Here is a 17,969-nt window from a genome sequence, read left to right on the forward strand (position 1 = left end):
AAAATATGAGAAATACTAGAAAAGTCATGTTTGTATGCAGGGTTTAATGTGCTTTCTCTAGTGCCGGCCTCCTGGGAGAGGCTGCTGCGGTACTGAAATCTGACTGCCACACTGCGCTGCGTAGCGGCGGCTTCAGCGATAGAGCGGCTACAGTGATTAAGCACAAATGGAAATTGTGATCCTGCTCGCTCTGCAGGGAAATGCAGCAGCGAGTCATTTAAATCTCAGGAATTGCATGTAACTGCACATCAGAGTTCCTCCTGACCTTATCGCTGCTTCCCCGACCGCTCGCGCGCGGGCTTATCTCACCTAGCGCTCAGGTACAGCTGCACAACAGCCTATTGAGAGTGGAGAAGGTCACCGCGGACACTCCACTCGCCGTGCCAGCGGCTCGACGAGCTAACGGCGTGCTGTTTTCATGCACGGCCATGCCTGGAATCAATATGTTGATGGTGTGTGAGTGTGTGACGGGGCGGCCGGCATCTGGCAGGGTTTCTGCTGCATAAATCTCCGGCCCGGGGCTGCCAAGTTCACTCCGTCAACACCGCCACCGGTCAAAGGCTCTCTAGTGTACGATTAGCATTAGGTTAGCATGGCACTGCACGGGCACTGCAGGAGATATACTCCAGGTTGGGATATAATCGTTTGGTGTTTCAGGCGGGAGGAGAACGCTGCCCGAAAGTGACTAGCAGCGCTGCAGAGGACTACAGTACAGCTCTGTCCAACTGGATGGCACTCGGACTGTTTGTGTGCCTCTGAGAGATGATGGCCGGACCCGAGCTGTCGCCCTGCAGTTCCCTGCACAATTAACCTGTGAACCCGTCGACAGGTACAGCCAAACTGCAGCCTCCCAGGATGAGAAACACGGAGGCAGGGAAGCAACACCATCACGGTCCAAAAAAAAGCTATGTTTTTCTGTAGTCTATCTTGCCGTTCTCAGAGGAGATAAAAGAGACATAATTATTTCTGTTATAAAGGGACACAGTGTCCCAGTGTCTCTGCACAGGTTAACAGGAATACTGCCTTAATGAGATAATCTGCACACCCACTGCAGGGCAATTTACACCCTATAAATCAGGTAAAATACGTAATATTACTGTATTCGGAATACGATATTCTCCAAAGTATTACACATTAACCCTAAAGCTATTAGAGATGGCTCAGTAAGGCTACAGATTGTAATTCAGAACGAGCGTAGTTTGTAGTTTCAGAACGAGCAAAACAAGCAACACAATAGCTACGCAGCTAACGAGTCCGCTATTGTATCAGCACAATGCATCGCAATGTTTCTTACTGACAAAGTTGCCCATTACTCCGCAATTAAAAACCGCCCTCCCTTAAAGCATGATTAAGTGCGCTGTTTGATCACCTCCACTGAGTTTGAATGAAGGCGCACTCAGGAAGCTTAAACCCACAGCGTCGGGACGACACTGACAGATCTTAATTATGACGTACTTCTTTCTGCCACGCTAATAGCTTCATCACTGTGTAATAAAGCAATTCTTCAGAGCCTCACCTTGGTATCCACGGAATCAGACGTTTGCTCATTAATACGGAAGGCCTTCTGCAGATTCACAAGCATTTCCAGGAAAATAATGAGAGCTAATTATATGAAAAGACTACTGTAAACATCTCAGAGGCAATATCCAGCCCACCTAGGTTAACGCTGTCTGTTTGATTCTGTACTGTTTGTTTTGTAGTGTTTCTGCAGAATCCACTGCTTGAAATATGTTACGCAGAATGACTACGACAAAACACACTTGACAAGTTCTTCGTAACCCCTTGAAAAAGGCCTTGTTCTGTATACGGGCTACAGGTGTAGGTGATACAAAACCCTTTTTTTCTGCAGTAAAATAACTCACATTACTATACATTCAATACAGATCAGTAACAGGAATCAACTCAAATTCTGCTGGTTTGAAAATAGACATAAAAAATAGATGAACATAAAGAAACTAAAGGATTGGAGGACATGAACTGATTGATTTGTATTCAGAAAAACACTGATTTTAAAATGAAGTTTAGGAAAGAGACAATTTTCTTGTTTTTATTCTTTATATTATATTTTGACATAAGCAGATTTACTTAAATGTTTTTTTTTATATTTTCTATTACAATTACAATTCTGCTTTTCAGTATTTCAGTGTTCCTTATCAAACATGAAAGCTTTTTATGTAATGCTTGAATAGAAATCCTCAAGATTTTGTGGTGTAATATCAAATGACAAAAATCCTGGTCTGTGAAGGGGTCAAACTAGTGTAAACTTTTTTTCTTTTTTTTTAACAGTTATTCCAGTTTAAAAGACACAGTGATTATTATCATGTTCCATTAGAAGATAAAGAATGTTGCACTGACTTGTGCGCTGACTTTTCTAGCCTGAAACTGCAGGTCATGATCATTAGCACCTACTGTGGTTTGAGGAATGCCATAAATGCCCACAGATTTTTAAAAAAGGGAATACCTTACCCATCTGGTACTCACTATTAGGCCTTGCTTGTACTCTGATAATTCAGATTGCCTTGTAATAAGCACTGGCCAGTGTTTAGCCTCACTTACTAGATAGCACCTCACACTTTATACAGGTGTGGGTGTTCCCACGTTGTCTCCTGAGGTAACACATCACGATCAACTGACATTTCAATTTACTGCTATCCCATGACTTTTAGCATGTTAGTGTATTTCTTGTTATTTAAAGGCAGAAGGGAGCGGCTGATTGGATAGGCAATTAGGTGACGTAGCATTGGAGTCTATAGCAAAACCTACGCTGCACTTTAATTTTCACAGCAATACTAATATTTTTTGTAGCATTTTAATCAAATCCGATTTAAACATCCCATTCTGCTGGAATAAAATTCCAGCAAGAAAATACTGTATGTTGCATTGTATTGTAATGAGTACACAAGAGCACGCAGTGTTCCTGATGCAAAGCATTACTCTTTTTTCTCATTGTTCCATAACTTATATGTTAAAAACATACAAAACACATACATAATAATAATATTTGCATATTTGAATTTCTGAATATGCGAACAAATGTGATGCTGAGTTTGAATATCCATATATTTAAATAACCTCCTCCAGCCCCCTACGGTGCTCCCTCCAGGTTTGCTCCAGAACTCTGAGAGACACTGTGCACAGCACCATTCATAACCCCACACACAACCCTGCCACTGTTTCACACAGCAAACGATAAAAAAAAAACACACACACACAATAAATGTGCTGTAATTAGCACCAAAATAAAGTCTATTGTTTTTGAGGATGAGTCATAACTGAAAATAAATAAAGAAAGAAACACAATGAAGGGGGAGAGCAGTGCTGTGCCGTGCAGCCGCCGAACAATTACAGCTTTCACCTTTCTGCCACCTTCACCTGATCCACTTCTGACAGCGGCTGTAAAATCGCTCCTCCCAGATTTTGCACGATAATCCACGTGCATAAACTCATTTGTAATATGATCCGCCACTTCTCTCACACACACATACACACCTTTGCATCCGCACTCCCATCTCCTACTCCATCACTACAGAGGGCACCTTCAGCCTCCGTCAGGAAAACTGCACGCAGCTCGGTACTCAGCCTTAATTGGATTTGTGCGTCACACACACACAAACAGTGACATTACAACTGGACGCTCGAGTAGGTCATACGCCAATTACTGCACCTCAGTCCGCAAGCAGCCATAGCCCAGAGCGAGTGGAGCCGGGACTTCATTACCCGCCAGGAGATTCCCGTTTCATTAGGAGCCGAGTGAAGCACTTTTCCCGGTGCTGCCGTGGACTGCCCTGGACTGATGTGCCGCCGCGCCGGCAGTCCGGGAAAAGGACAGGATGTGGAAGTGTGTTATTAACGTGCAGAAGCACCAGCGCTATCTTTCACCGCCACCTACGGTAGGCTTTTAAGACATGTAGGTCAGCGATCTCGTGACACCACACTCCTGCTAAGGCCCTCTCGCTCTGCGCTCATTTCTCAAAGGCCACGCTCCTGCTGTCTAGCCATCTATCACGGGCGGGAGGTGATTACGGATCCTTAGATATTCCTAATGTATCTTTTTGTGGCGTTTTCCCCCTCGCCCTCTCCTCCCTCTCCCTGTCCCTCAGCTTCTCTTTCTTCATTACGAGCCCCGTCTCTGGCAGTAAAAAAAGAATCTGGCGGCCTGGCAGGGCTGGAGGGGGCAGAAAGAGTGGTAGAAAGAGAGAAAAGAGGAAAGAAATGAGTTGCCTGCCGGTGAAACTCCGGCGAAATCTCCCAATGCATCAGCGAGTCATTTATCTGGCCGATGGTGCACAGCCTCCCCGCTACATCCATTACTTCCTCCAACCTATAATACCCTCCCTGGGCACAGCCAAGATCTATCCCTGTCAACAGCCAAAGTCTCTGCGTGCTGGAAGCCCCAGCAAAAGTGAAGAACACTGTCAACAGAATTCAGACTCCAGTCTTCCTCCAGTCTGGCCTCACGGCTGTCTAGGAGTCTCACAATTACATTTTTATTCAGAATACAGTTATAAATATATAAACATTTTGGTGACTATATAAAAACAAAAAAAACACTTTACACTTAAAAAGATTCTTCAGCAATTATTGACTTAAAATCAGAGCATGGCATGTAGCTAATTGAGCTCTGCTAAAGCATGAGTAGACTGATAAATCACTGTGCTGCTGATCAGTTATTTATCTCAGTGTTACTGAGCCTTAATAAAGCATGAGTAGACTGATACATCACTGTTCTTCGAGACAGTCATTTTAGGGTTAAAGTTGGGAGAACATGAAGTTAATAAATGTCATATTTAATTATTACTGCAATATTAAGAACTACATTTCTCAGTTTAGTAGTCTAGAAAAATTGGTGGAGTTGGCGTAATGACTGTCCTCAAAGGGCCAGATGTAACTTAAAAATGTGACAAAATGTAACCAAATGTAAAGAAAATGGATGTTACTACTTTGAATCTATTACTTAATTCAATGAAATCATTGCAGTATGTTTGCTTGTTTCTCTGTTAATTAGTCATGTTAAGAAATCCACAAACTTCAACCAAGGATCAAACTATTCAAGTGAACGAAAAATAACATCAAACACAAGTTATAATATGAAAATCTTTGATCAAATCATTTGACATACTGAAAAGGGGCTTGATTAGAATAAAATCAAGAATTGTGAGCTGCCAAGAACATGTTTGACAGATGTAGCATTTCCCAAAAAAATGTCTGCAACAGCCTTGCATCAAACTAGTGAGATGCTTAGATTACAATAAACATTTGTCTGCAAAATTTCGGCAGCGTCGGTCGCTAAGCTGTAACATTGCAGGTAATAGAATCCACATGCATTGTGGGAAAAGTAGTTTTCGGTCAAAGCATGTTTCTGTCCTATTTATTTTTAGACACTAAGATTTTTCAAGCTCTCGCGGGCCACATAAGGCGTGGCGGGCATAAAATAGGACATATGGCCTGTGGGCTATGGTTATTGTTTATTGCTTGTTTTACATGCCATTATCCAGCATTCTTGAAATGTTATTTCTAAATGTATTTTTTAGTCATGACTTTTTTAGTCATGATATTTTTTTTTAATAAAAAAAAAAGTTGGAAAACTCCATGGGCGTGATGCCAGTGCTCTAAGACGAAGATTGAGGCTCTCAGTTAGCGGGATGAGACTGCTGGAAACAGCAGGCTTTTTACAGATAGCTCTCGTTAGCTACCCACCGGGACTAAATATACCCCTCTTGGAGAGGGTGGGCTGAGAGGAGTCTTTCACTGGCCTCCTCCCCGAGCTTCGCTGGACTGAGTGGGAAGCAGCCAGCCCCCCCGCTGAGCGCTGAGAACGCCGCCCACAGCACGCCGAGCCGGGTTTGGGAGGGAGGGAGGGAGCGAGGGGAAAGGCTGGTAATTAGCCAGGGCTTTCCGAGAGGGTTCGGATCTTCAACGTACCAATTCTCCCTAATGGAGGAGAGCTAGAGAGAGCGGGGCGGCGGGGTGGAAGACAGGCGTTTAAGCAGCGGGACAGGGGGAGCCGGGGGAGAAAGCAGAGGGGCACAGCAGGCGACAAAGTTCTGAAGATTCCCTAATCCCGCCGAGTGCTGGATTAACGTGGCAGGGTGCACGGGAGCTGCTGCACGACCGTGGTGATGGGGGTGCCACAGGACGATTTCACCATTCTCCTACAGTCTAAACACACAAACACTCTTCTACTGTTAACAACACACACTCATATGTACAGTATACTCTGAAAAAAAGATGCTAATGAGCGATGACCAAAGTTCATTGTGTCTTCACAGGCTGTTTTTGTGTAAGAAAGTGCCACTAAACCTTTGGTAAGTGTGTGTGTGTGAGTGTGTTGGGGGCACTGACAGGCCTGACAGCTTCTTCAGGTTAGAGGACAATAGGGTTAGGATTAGTGTCAAAACATTTCTTCAGAGGGAAGCTGAACCTATGGCAGGACACATTCCAGCTCTGAATGGAACTTTCTAGCGTCTGAACCCAGAACAGAGCCAGCAGCGGCTTTAAAACCTCACATTCCTGACCCTTTCTGTTAATTAGTCACAGTACTGTTGAGTCTAATAGACTAATAGACTTAAGACTTTAGCGTTTGCATACACTTCACACACTAATTCCAAGCCATAATCAGCGGTATGTCACAGATGAAAAGACCAAGGGCATCATCATAAGAGGGGGGTAAAAGACCTTACTTGTGGGGTCTGAGGCAGGACTTCTTCATCTCCTTCTTCTTCTTCTTAAAAAAAAAACTTCTAAAATGTCTGTTCATTATAGTAGTAAAATGGCAGCAACAATTAGCATAAAATCAATCAATTTTTTTTTTGTATCTTGCACTTATTAGATTTCCTAGTACTGTACAAAGATACAACTTAAAAGCTCTCCATTAACTTCCAACAGATATTGACCAACTTCCAGGTCCTGAAGTCAAGCAAGACACACTATAGACTGGTACAGATTCAGATTTAAAGTATTCAGGGCTTTTTTTGTTGTTGTTTGAACTGGTTAAATCATTTTCACCTGACTGACTTTCTGAGCTCATAAAGCCATCTACAGATTGAGGAATTGAGATGTACCAAATTAAGTTATTCAACAAGATATATACAAGATATATACTCACTAAACAATAATTTATGATCATGAATGATGATGAGGTTGCTTTTAAATACTGGACAAAGACATAGAAACAAGAAAAAAATAAGAGACCACCTAAAAAATGATGAGTTTCTTTGATTTTACCAAATTGAAAACCTCTGGAATATAATCAGGAGGAAGATAGATGATCACAAGCCACCAAACCAAACTGAACTGCTTGAATTTGTTACACCAGGAGTGGAATACATTTATCCAAAAGCAGTGTGTAAGACTGGTGGAGGAGAACATGCCAAGATGCATGAAAACTGTGATTTAAAACCAGGGTTTTTTCCACCAAATATTGATTTCTGAACTCTTAAACCTTTATGAATATAAACGTGTTTTCTTTTGCATTATTTGAGGTCTGAAAGCTCTGCATCTTTTTTTGTTATTTCAGACATTTCTCATTTTCTGCAAATAAATGCTCTAAATGAAAATATTTTTATTTGGAATTTGGGAGAAATGTTGTCTGTAGTTTATAGAATAAAACAACAATGTTCATTTTACTCAAACATATACCTATAAATAGCTAAATCAGAGAAACTGATTCAGAAACTGAAGTGTCTCTTTATTTTTTTTCCAGAGCTGTATGTACAGAGCTGCCTGTAAAATTCTATTTATTTCTTCAAGCTAATACTGTCTGAGTTTATGTAAATAGTTTACTTGTCACATTTATTAACCCAAAGTAAGTTATCCAAAAAGAAGACAAGAAAAGGTTATAACTGAATAGCCAGCTGTATATTAGCCTCATTTGGCCATCAGCCAACTTCAGTTTAGTGGAATGATCCTGTTCACCTTCTTATTGTTCAAGAATTTCACAATTTCAATTCAACCTTAAATGGTATATTATATTATTATTATTATTATAGTATATTACATTCATCACCTGTGCAACAGTTTAGGTAAGTGCTTTATCATTTAAGGTGAAAAAAATATATCAACAAACAAGCTATTGTTTAAGACATAAGGAAAATGAAAGCTTTGAGCTGGTCAATAATGATTCACTGACTCACTTCAGTGAAAGGAGTAATGAGGCACAGATATGAGTCAGTCGAAAGTCTTGAGAGTCGAGAGTGTTGTCTACAGAAATCCATCCTGCAGCATTGCCAATGCATCCAGCTTAAACAGGGCATCAGCAACACCACCTCTCACAGGTCCTCAAACTCAACTAACGCCATGTACTTACTATTTTTGACACAGTGATACTGAAGAGTTATAAGAAAATGCATAAAAATGCTAATATACATTTATGAAAGGGTGCTGAATCTCTAAAGCCCCTTTAATACTGTTCTAGCAAAGCCACTGAATATGATCTCATCATATAAAACTACATTTCCTCCCTGCTGGGCTGATTTTTCACTGAATACTTTATAAAAGTTCTCAATACTGCAGGTGCATTCCTTTATTCTTCGGCTCTGCTTTCTGGACCTTGAGCGCGACCGCTGCAGGCGAGTTTAAAGAAGACTGAGGTTTGTGGTAGTCAGCGTATTTTAAACAAGAAAAAAAACAGTGTGCTCTGTTTCAAACACACGTAAAACCACCGACACGATGCTTCAGAAAATAACACAAATAATATTAATAATTAAATAAAAAACTAACAAAGGCTCCTCAGTGCATGAAAAAGGAGGTCAGTGAAGTGAAGGTTCAGCCACAAACATGATCCTGAAAATAAAAATACAAAAATAAAAAGGTTATTCTCTAGGGCCGATTCCATCCGAATCTATGCCAAAAGAAAAAAAAAAGAGAGAGAAAAGGATCAGAAGAACACAACACACCAGGCTGCTGTGTGTGTTGGAGAGTGCCAACACATCTCTCTTTGTTTTAAAAGGTGGAGGGGCAAGATATCGCCAGTAGGCTCCAGAAGCAGTAAAAAAAAGAGTGAAAAACGAGAGCAGAAGTATTTCTGACAGATAATCAGGGAGAAAGAAAGAGAGAAATCACTGCTAGAATAAAAACCTGACTGAACAAATGCTGGATAAAAAAATCAGAATAACGCTTATAAGTGGCATTTTTAGATCATTCCTAACCTCAACAATTCCATCTCAAGATTTCAAGAAGTTGCATAGTAACACTGTTATGGTTAGTAATTCATAATTAATCAGTTGGGCTTTGTACATACTATTCGGTCTGTTTGTGTTTCATTTTCTCGAAATGAATTTTCCATCACGGCAAAACAAATCTGTCGCATTCATAAGCAAATGAGCCAAATGTAAATTTATTCACTCCCTGACACACAGCAGAACCTCGACCCAAACAGTAATTCTCCAAGCCCTTCTCCCAATAACCCAGAGACTGCAGACGGCCCCGGCACCCCGGGCTCCTCTATTCGAGCCGTGCTCGGAGTCTCCTGCTGGGCAGACAGAAAGGCAGCGTGCCGCAGCCTTGGGAGAGGCCTGATTGAAGACATAATTCCGAATGTGGGCGATTTCATGGTTAGGAGCGTGAAAAAAGCCGGAGAACGATGGATGGCGGGCCACAAATTAGGCGAGTCCGGGGCCGAGAGAGAGAGGCGAGGAGCGCCGGACTAGAGGGCCATAAGCACAGGCCCGTAAACAAATTCTCCTTCAGCAGCGGTGTCAATCACCCTCAGACTACAGGCAAATCAGCCAGCCACAGGAGAGCAGAGTGCCTGACACGCCACGGGCCGCCACCCGCATACCAAACAGCCAATGGGTGAGCACCAGAGTCTGCTGCAACAGTGATGTAAACTGCTTTCCTCAGTGAGCCCATCTGACCAATGGAGCAATGGAGGGCACATGATGACTAGTTTCTCCAATTAAACTTAACATATCACTGGCAATGCTGTCGGAGTCTCCGGCAATGCTCCCTTTAATTCATTAAAATATGCCACCCATCCCACATTAGTTGTAATGCATGCACGTCCACCTTGGGAATGAAAATATATTAGCGTGGAGCATTGCATTTTCTTACTGTGTCACTGATTTCATGCACTATATACAAGATTCTGCCTTTTTATTGAATGCTCTGTTGTGGCTATTGTGAGTAAAAAAGCCCAGGCTCAACTCTCGATATTGATTTATTTAATCAGAATAATTACAGTATAAAAGCTCACTAAAGTTATATATATATATATATATATATATATATATATATATATATATATATATATATATATATATATATATGTTGAGTTATATAAGCTTTTTGGATAACTCATGTATGTCATAACTAATTTTGTCAATCTACATTATTAAAACTAAATTTCATTTTCACAGTTTAGCCACTAGAATCTCTCTTTTGCTCACTTACACCCAAATATTAGATTTGTTTGACTATAATGACCATGTTATATTTTAAGTAGTTTTAATTTACTGATATGATTAATCTTTATTCTAAAGTTTACAGAATAGCAAGAGGCTTGACATTGCTTTGCTACAATATTAATGTACGAGTCCTGGGATCTCTATGGGTAAAAATAACATATTCCCAGTCATTTGGGTAAACTGCACTGCAAGGTGAGGTAGGGCAGCTCACTCAGCTGAGTCTGGCCAGAGTGATCTAACTTTAGTATGTTTGGTTAGAATGTGTAATTGTACTTAAAATGCTAAAAAGTATTTTTAATATACTAAACCACATTCTGCCAAGATTTTCCAGTGGATCCTTTGCATTTGCGCTTTTATTTTGTCTCACATTCGCTGAAAGTCTTTTTTATTTATTAAGGGGTGAAATTAGCCTCCCTGTGATGCAAAAGCTACTTGTACACAGGTTCAAATAGTCACTCCCAAAATGAAAAGTCAAAGTTTTTAATAAAAAATTTTACGCTTTAAATTTATCTAAGAAAATGATGAAAAGATGCTGAAAAAAGGTATTCCCAATGGTGCAGGACCTTGTAGTCCACCAAAAATGTCCTGGCTAGGTGTTAGCGAGGTTATTGTGTAAACTGGTTTAAAAAATGTTATCTGCTGTTTCTCTGCAAAAAGTATTTAATAAGATAGTTTTATCATAAACAAACAAAAAAAAAACATTTGTACATATTGCTGCTGTTACACAAAAGCCTTGTACGTGTCCAGTTTCATAGCTTTACAAAATCTATCTATCTATCTATCTATCTATCTATCTATCTATCTATCTATCTATCTATCTATCTATCTATCTATCTATCTATCTATCTATCTATCTATCCATCCATCCATCCATCCATCCATCCATCCATCTATCCATCCATCCATCCATCCATCCATCCATCCATCCATCCATCCATCCATCCATCCATCCATCCATCCATCCATCCATCCATCTATCTATCTATCTATCTATTGTGACATTATTAAAAGTAGACCTGGTATAATAATTACCTTAAACTCTCAGGATAAACAGCTTTAAACTGATACTTCAGTTACTGTTATATATACTGTATCTGTATATAATTATATACAGAAATATAGAAATTATATTCCACATTACCACTGTGTGAGAACATATTCCTGGCCCCACTGACTCACTAGGACTCACTAGCAGAGTAGAGTAAACAGCGTAAACATTTATTTTATTGTATAGGCTTTTAAAATGAAGGAGCACAGGACTGTGTCTGGTAGTGTCTTGTGTAAAATGTTATGTTGCTCTTGTAGAAAATGCAAGAGTCAGTGTTTCTGAGCTCAAGCTGCTTCTTTCTTTCTTTCTCTACAGTGGAAAATAAAGACCTTCTCCCCCTGTACTGCATACATCACACAAGCAGTGTAAAAAGTCAGACGCGGCTCTTACATATGCTGGTACCAGGCTGCCTACAGCTGAAAGAGCGTACTGCACGGTAACAGGAATAATGCATGCTGATCCCTGTGCCGCTCGCCTAGTCGTTTCCAGGCACAGCACAGCAGCGACTGCCGGCTGAACTCGGAGAAGCGTAAATAATGTGAATGTTATGGTGAGCGGTGAAGTTATTAGATCCATTTACCAGCACATCACAGACAGATCCAGCCCAGCCTCCATTAAATCCAGGGACATTTGGTCAGCAACCTCTCGCTCAGCTTCACGCAGGCCCACGCCCAGGCCCTCCTCCACAAGCTCCCGCTCATAAAGCACTGTGAACTGTGCAGGCATTCCACATGACCCTCGCCAACACGTCCGCGTTTCTCTCTCTCAGAGAAAACACAGCGTGCAGGTGAGTCTGTAACGCTAGGAGTCAGGAGTTAGGTGTTACTATTATACGCTTGTTGAGGGGAGGAAAGCATTCCATCATAATGCCACAGCATGGAAGCATTAAGGAAAAATATCGAATTATGGGTTTTCATTTTGAGGGACTTATGTGCTGAGAGGGACTCCTGAGCTCCATTCACTCCCATAATGAGGCGCAGCAGCCTCCTTTAATAAGAGCCGTAATGTTTTTTTGATTGCCCCGTTTAATCTTGCCCTCGTGGGCTGACTGCAACTCGAGCACTTGGCCTTTTTCACACACTGTCATGTCAGTAACTTCCTGGATCCAGCAAGAGGTGCTAGGAGCAAGAAGAACATGGGGGAAAAAAATGAAAAAAGCAGGGCTGCTGTTTGTATGCTACAGTTTTGAAGAGCATCACAGGCTTTCAAAACACTGTCTCTGGTAGAATGTGTTCCTAAATTAATGGGGGAAAATTATATATAATATTTATAGAGGTTTACTGCACCCAACCTCCGCAACCTGTCAGCGTTAAAATATTAACCCGCCAAGGTCTTTCATGTCTAATCATAATTACAAATTACTAAACTAAATATATATATATATATATAATTTCCATGTAAATTGAATTTGATACATTTTTTATATAACCATTCTATGTACAGTCCTCTTCTATAGCCCATTACTTGAACCCAACATTGACAATATTGACAAAACCATGCTAATAACATGTCATGTCAGGTGTCTAGTGTCTGCATAGAATAGACTATGTCTAATAATTTGATGACGAATAGTATGTTTAATATTAAAGTAACATGTGAGACTGTTGGTCATGACATTAAAGGTAGAGCATATAATATGAAATGATAGAACAGCACCTGTCTGTCTACGCACCTTCCTTTACAATCCCACCCTTATACACATACTCGGCGGGTGTACTGCAGATTTGTGAAAGCACAGAGTCTATTTCACAGACCCAGATACTTATAGAAACACTGAACTATACATGCTTTACATGCTATCGCATAAAAGATGAAGACATCAAAACATAGTAAACAATGGTGAGGATTTGCACTGACCTGTAGCCTGCTAAGTGATGCTGTTGAGCAGATAATTATGGTGGAAATCATTATTTATATTTGGATTTTTTTTCTATTGTTCTAAAGTATTCAGATAATATAGACCAAGTAAAAAATCTATGTGTAGGTGGCATCCCTGTGGAATGTTTTGAATGCTTAACTTTGAATGCATTTAGTCGGTTTTGTTGTTTAGAGTTATGTTTGCATCCTGTGTGGATGAAAAAAAAAATAGAAATGCTGCTAGAAAAAATACCCATATGTGGGCTCTGGAACAAATTAAGAAACCACTTCAGTTTCTGAATCAGTTTCTCTAATTTTGCTATTTATAGGTATATGTTTGCATAAAGTTCTATATTCCATAAACTACGAACAACATTTCTCACAAATTCCAAATAAAAATATTGTCATTTAGAGCATTCATTTGCAGAAAATGAGAAATGTCTGAAATAAAAAAAGATGACCTCAAATAATGTAAAGAAAGGTTCATAATTATAAAGTTTTAAGAGTTCAGAAATCAATATTTGGTGGAATAACGCTGGTTTTTAATCACAGTTTTCATGCATCTTGGCATGTTCTCCTCCACCAGTCTTACACACTGCTTTTGGATAACTTTATGCCACTCCTTCTGCAAAAAATGATGGTTTGTGATCATCCATCATCCAGCTTCCTCGATTATATTCCAGAGGTTTTCAATTTGGTTAAATAAAAGAAACGTATTATTTTTAAGTGGTAAATTTTTTCAACAGAGCTATATATATATATGTGAACAAGGACTTAACTGTAGTTGTAAAGCAGCTTGTCAATATTTGATATCAAAATAAACATAAACTGTAAAAAGGACAACCTTACACAAGACAACATATCAGTAATATAGCATTAAGGGTTAAAATAACTCAATGAGAAGAAGTGTGTGTATCAGGATTTGTTTAATAGCAGCAAAAAGAGAACCTACCTCTCAACATGATCCAGGTTTCCAGCCACTCCCTGTCCTCCAATAGTGTAGAGCTTCCCGTCGTACACCAGGCTGTTGTGTCTGCAGCGTGGTATAGTCATGCGGGACACCAGATTCCAGTTGTCCAGCAGGGACATGTAGCACCAAACATCTGCCACCGTAACCCCTGACTCTGTACCACCTGAGGAGAGGACGCAGTCACATTCACACCTCATAATTCACCCGAGTTCCAGAGCTCTAATTAGAACGTCTTTGTAGATCTGAACTGATTTAACATGTGCAGCATATGTCTGAACATTTGTTACGTCCATCATGAACTGCAAAAATATGCAAGTGTTAAGCTCTTTAGGGAAAAAAACGACCTTCCTTTAGCAGACTTTCAACATACTAAACTGCATCTGTCCATTTAGGGTCAGATGACATATTATTGATGCTGGCATCAATTTTTTTGTTTATTATTATTTTTTTTAAATAAGTAAATCTAATGAAAAAAAAAAAGACAGACAACTACCACTAATTTCTAGGTCATTCGATGATATTGATCTTGATGGCTGCCTCATATTACTTTGTCATACAACCCCAATTCCTAAAAAAGTTGGGATGCTGTGTAAAATATAAATAAATGTATATAAAAACAAAATGTAAAAATGATTTCATTTAGGAATTGATGCAGCAAAACATTTAAAAAGCTGGGACAGAAAACAAGCTGGGACAAAAACAATGGTGTGAAAATTTTTTTTACCATTATTACTCAGGTAGAAGTATAGATATTTAAGCAGTAATACCCGAGAGGGAGTGCTATAACATGTAATATGGGCACTGCTGTACTGCGGTCGTAGGCCATTATCGCTATTTATTGAAAGATTTTGAATTAAAGAGGACGAGAACATTTTTGTTTGTAGCTGCACTGTTTGGATTGTAAGATCTGCATCATTGTTGCTAGGATACATGTATGTGGCAGAGTAATACATGGAGAGCTTCGGTTACAGTGCATTACCAGCTGATAATGGTACTCATAGAACGCCTCTCAGCCAATCACACTGCAGGGTCAGAACTAACTGTTGTATAATAAGGTTTAAAATACTTCTGTAGAAGTGTTGAAGTATCAACTCAAGCATTTTAGTCAACTAAAAGTGTAGGAGTACTGCTTTCAAAACTACTTAAAGTATAAAATGCCATAAAGGACAAAAGCTTATGATGTGCCACAGGGTCCTATAGTGCACTACCCCCCTCCCCAAAACACATTTTTCTAAACGCCATAATGACTATAAAGTTATATTTATATAAACCAATAGGGTGCCGGAATGATATGTGTTTACGCTTCTCTACTTCCAACCTCAATTTAATTCACTCTATCAGGATGGAGAAATTTACAGGTATAGGGTTTTTTTTTTAATAATAAGAAGCCGGAATGAAAACAGGCTGTAAGGAAATAGAAGTAATGAGGCTATTTTTAAAATGTAAGGAGCAGAAAGTACAGATAACTGTGTGAAAATGTATTTTGTATTTCATAACTTTTGAACAAAAGAGTGGAAAAGTTATACAAATAAACAGCTGCAATAGAAGTAATTTGTAACTACCTATATAAAGGGTTTATGAATGGTTTATAAATGAGATTATTAATGGTTATTAATTAGGCTGCAAATACTTTAAAACCCATTAATAAGCAGTTAATAAATAAATAACAACATTGATAGAGATGGAAACAGTGAGTTAAAAAAATTGCAAAGTAGTGATTCCACACTCATTTCTATTGTTAAACCTCAGATCTTTCGAGATACTGATCTTACTTTGTGTTTTCCATCAACCAGCATTAAACCTGATGTTTAACTCTTTACTACAAATCAAATGAGTCAGTTGAATTAAATGACCAAGCAAACAACGGATCACTGTTGCCTTTTTAATTGATGTGTTGTAACTGCTTATCAATGGTTTAAGGCATTAACAATCCAATCAATAATACTTACTAATCTAATTTTTAAACCATATTATAAAGTGGTACCAATGTAAACATAAACAGAGCATTTTAGACAGTTTTTTTGTAGATTGGTAAACCTCTGTGAGAGGATCTGAGAGACTCTGCCTCTAAAATGCTCTTTTTAAACATGAGATAGTTGCAGTTTGCTCTTATTGCAGCAGAGTTTTATAAGTATCACATACTTGTTCAGCCTGAAATGATTTGCTGCCATTAAGTTCCAAGTGGAAAAATCTCACTTTCAACATCTGATATGTGTTTTATGTTCTGTTGTGAATAAAATTTACATTGTGAACACACTGTGTCCCAACCTTCTGGATTTGGGGTTTTGTTTTTTTTATAATGATTTCCTAAAACCGTCTGAATTAACCGTTTCTCACATGTTCTTCACTGCTGTCTACAGACTATTGTAGTTGATTTTTCTTCTTAAATCTTGTGATTGTGTTAGACATACACTATACAAAAAGACACATATGCATGTTTTTCTAAAGCAACCGTCAGTCAGGAAGTTAAAGCTTGGGTGCAAATGGGCCTTCCGAATAGACAATGACCCGAAGCATACACTGTAAAAAAAACACCGTAAAATTTACGGTAAAATACTGGCAGCTGTGGTTGCCAGAATTTTACCGTAAAATAAACAGTTGCCAAGAATTATACTGTAATATCTTTTACATGGCAACCGTTTATTTTACGGTAAAATTCTGGCAACCACAGCTGCCAGTATTTCACCGTAAAATAAACAGTTGTAAATGTATAAGATATTACAGTTTAATTCTTGTCAACAGTAAATTTCACATTCATAAACCGTTTTGTTTACAGTATATTCTTGTAAAAAAAGTATATTACATTGTAAAAAGCCTACTGTAAAAAAAAATTCTTGTCAAATTTACGGTGAAAAATTGGCAGCTGTGGTTGCCATTTTTTACCGTAAAAAATACAGTGATATTGTATATGGCTTTACAGTAAGGTATTTTAACACTTGTAAAAACAACAGTTTGAAAATGTACCAATAAAGAGGAGTTACTGTTAAAATAACGGTGAAATTGTGTATAAACTCATGGTATAGCTGAACAATTCACAACGTAACCCTGTTGCTTTTTAAGTGAAAAACTATCCATTCCACAGCATTTATTGTCCTATTTTATCAATTTTTGTTAAAACACTGGGTATGTGGTTGTGCAATAATTTTGATTCTCGCTGTAAACGTGTGTTGTTAACAACATACAGTTTTAAACAGCATGATCTTTATCAAAATCATTTCATTAACTGGACTACTGCTCACTTACAGCACAGAGATGTGCTCGGAGAGTAAAATCACTTATATACTCATAGTGTAAAACCCAGGCAGGTGGATAAAACCGCTATGAAACTACATCATGGTGACTTCTCTAAACGAAACATCTAATTAACATAACCACGCCCCATAGACAGCTGCGTTACATCCCATTCAGACCCTGCGGATATCAATAAAATCCAGGAGCAAACAAACTCATTATATACAATGCCCTAATAATATCCTTCTCCTTCAATGTAATATACTTTTTTTCACAAGAATATACTGTAAACAAAACGGTTTATCAATATGAAATTTACTGTTGACAAGAATTAAACTGTAATATCTTATACATTTACAACTGCTGTGGTTGCCAGAATTTTACCGTAAAATAAACGGTTGCCATGTAAAAGACATTACAGTACAATTCTTGGCAACCGTTTATTTTACGGTGAAATTCT

General features: G+C 39.0%; 1 protein-coding gene across 2 annotated transcripts in view; it reads right to left on the reverse strand.

The window, feature by feature from the left end:
* The window catches only part of LOC103024968 (kelch-like protein 29), a 323,277-nt gene that overhangs the window by 22,394 nt on the left and 282,914 nt on the right, over positions 1-17,969 (reverse strand). For both annotated transcript variants that reach the window (XM_007229706.3, XM_049482708.1), the window contains one exon: positions 14,261-14,441. In XM_007229706.3, coding sequence (XP_007229768.2) covers positions 14,261-14,441 — 181 coding nt within the window. The remainder of the gene's footprint in view (positions 1-14,260; positions 14,442-17,969) is intronic.

The sequence above is a fragment of the Astyanax mexicanus genome, chromosome 1 (assembly GCF_023375975.1).
Source record: "Astyanax mexicanus isolate ESR-SI-001 chromosome 1, AstMex3_surface, whole genome shotgun sequence".
Lineage (NCBI taxonomy): Eukaryota > Metazoa > Chordata > Actinopteri > Characiformes > Acestrorhamphidae > Astyanax > Astyanax mexicanus.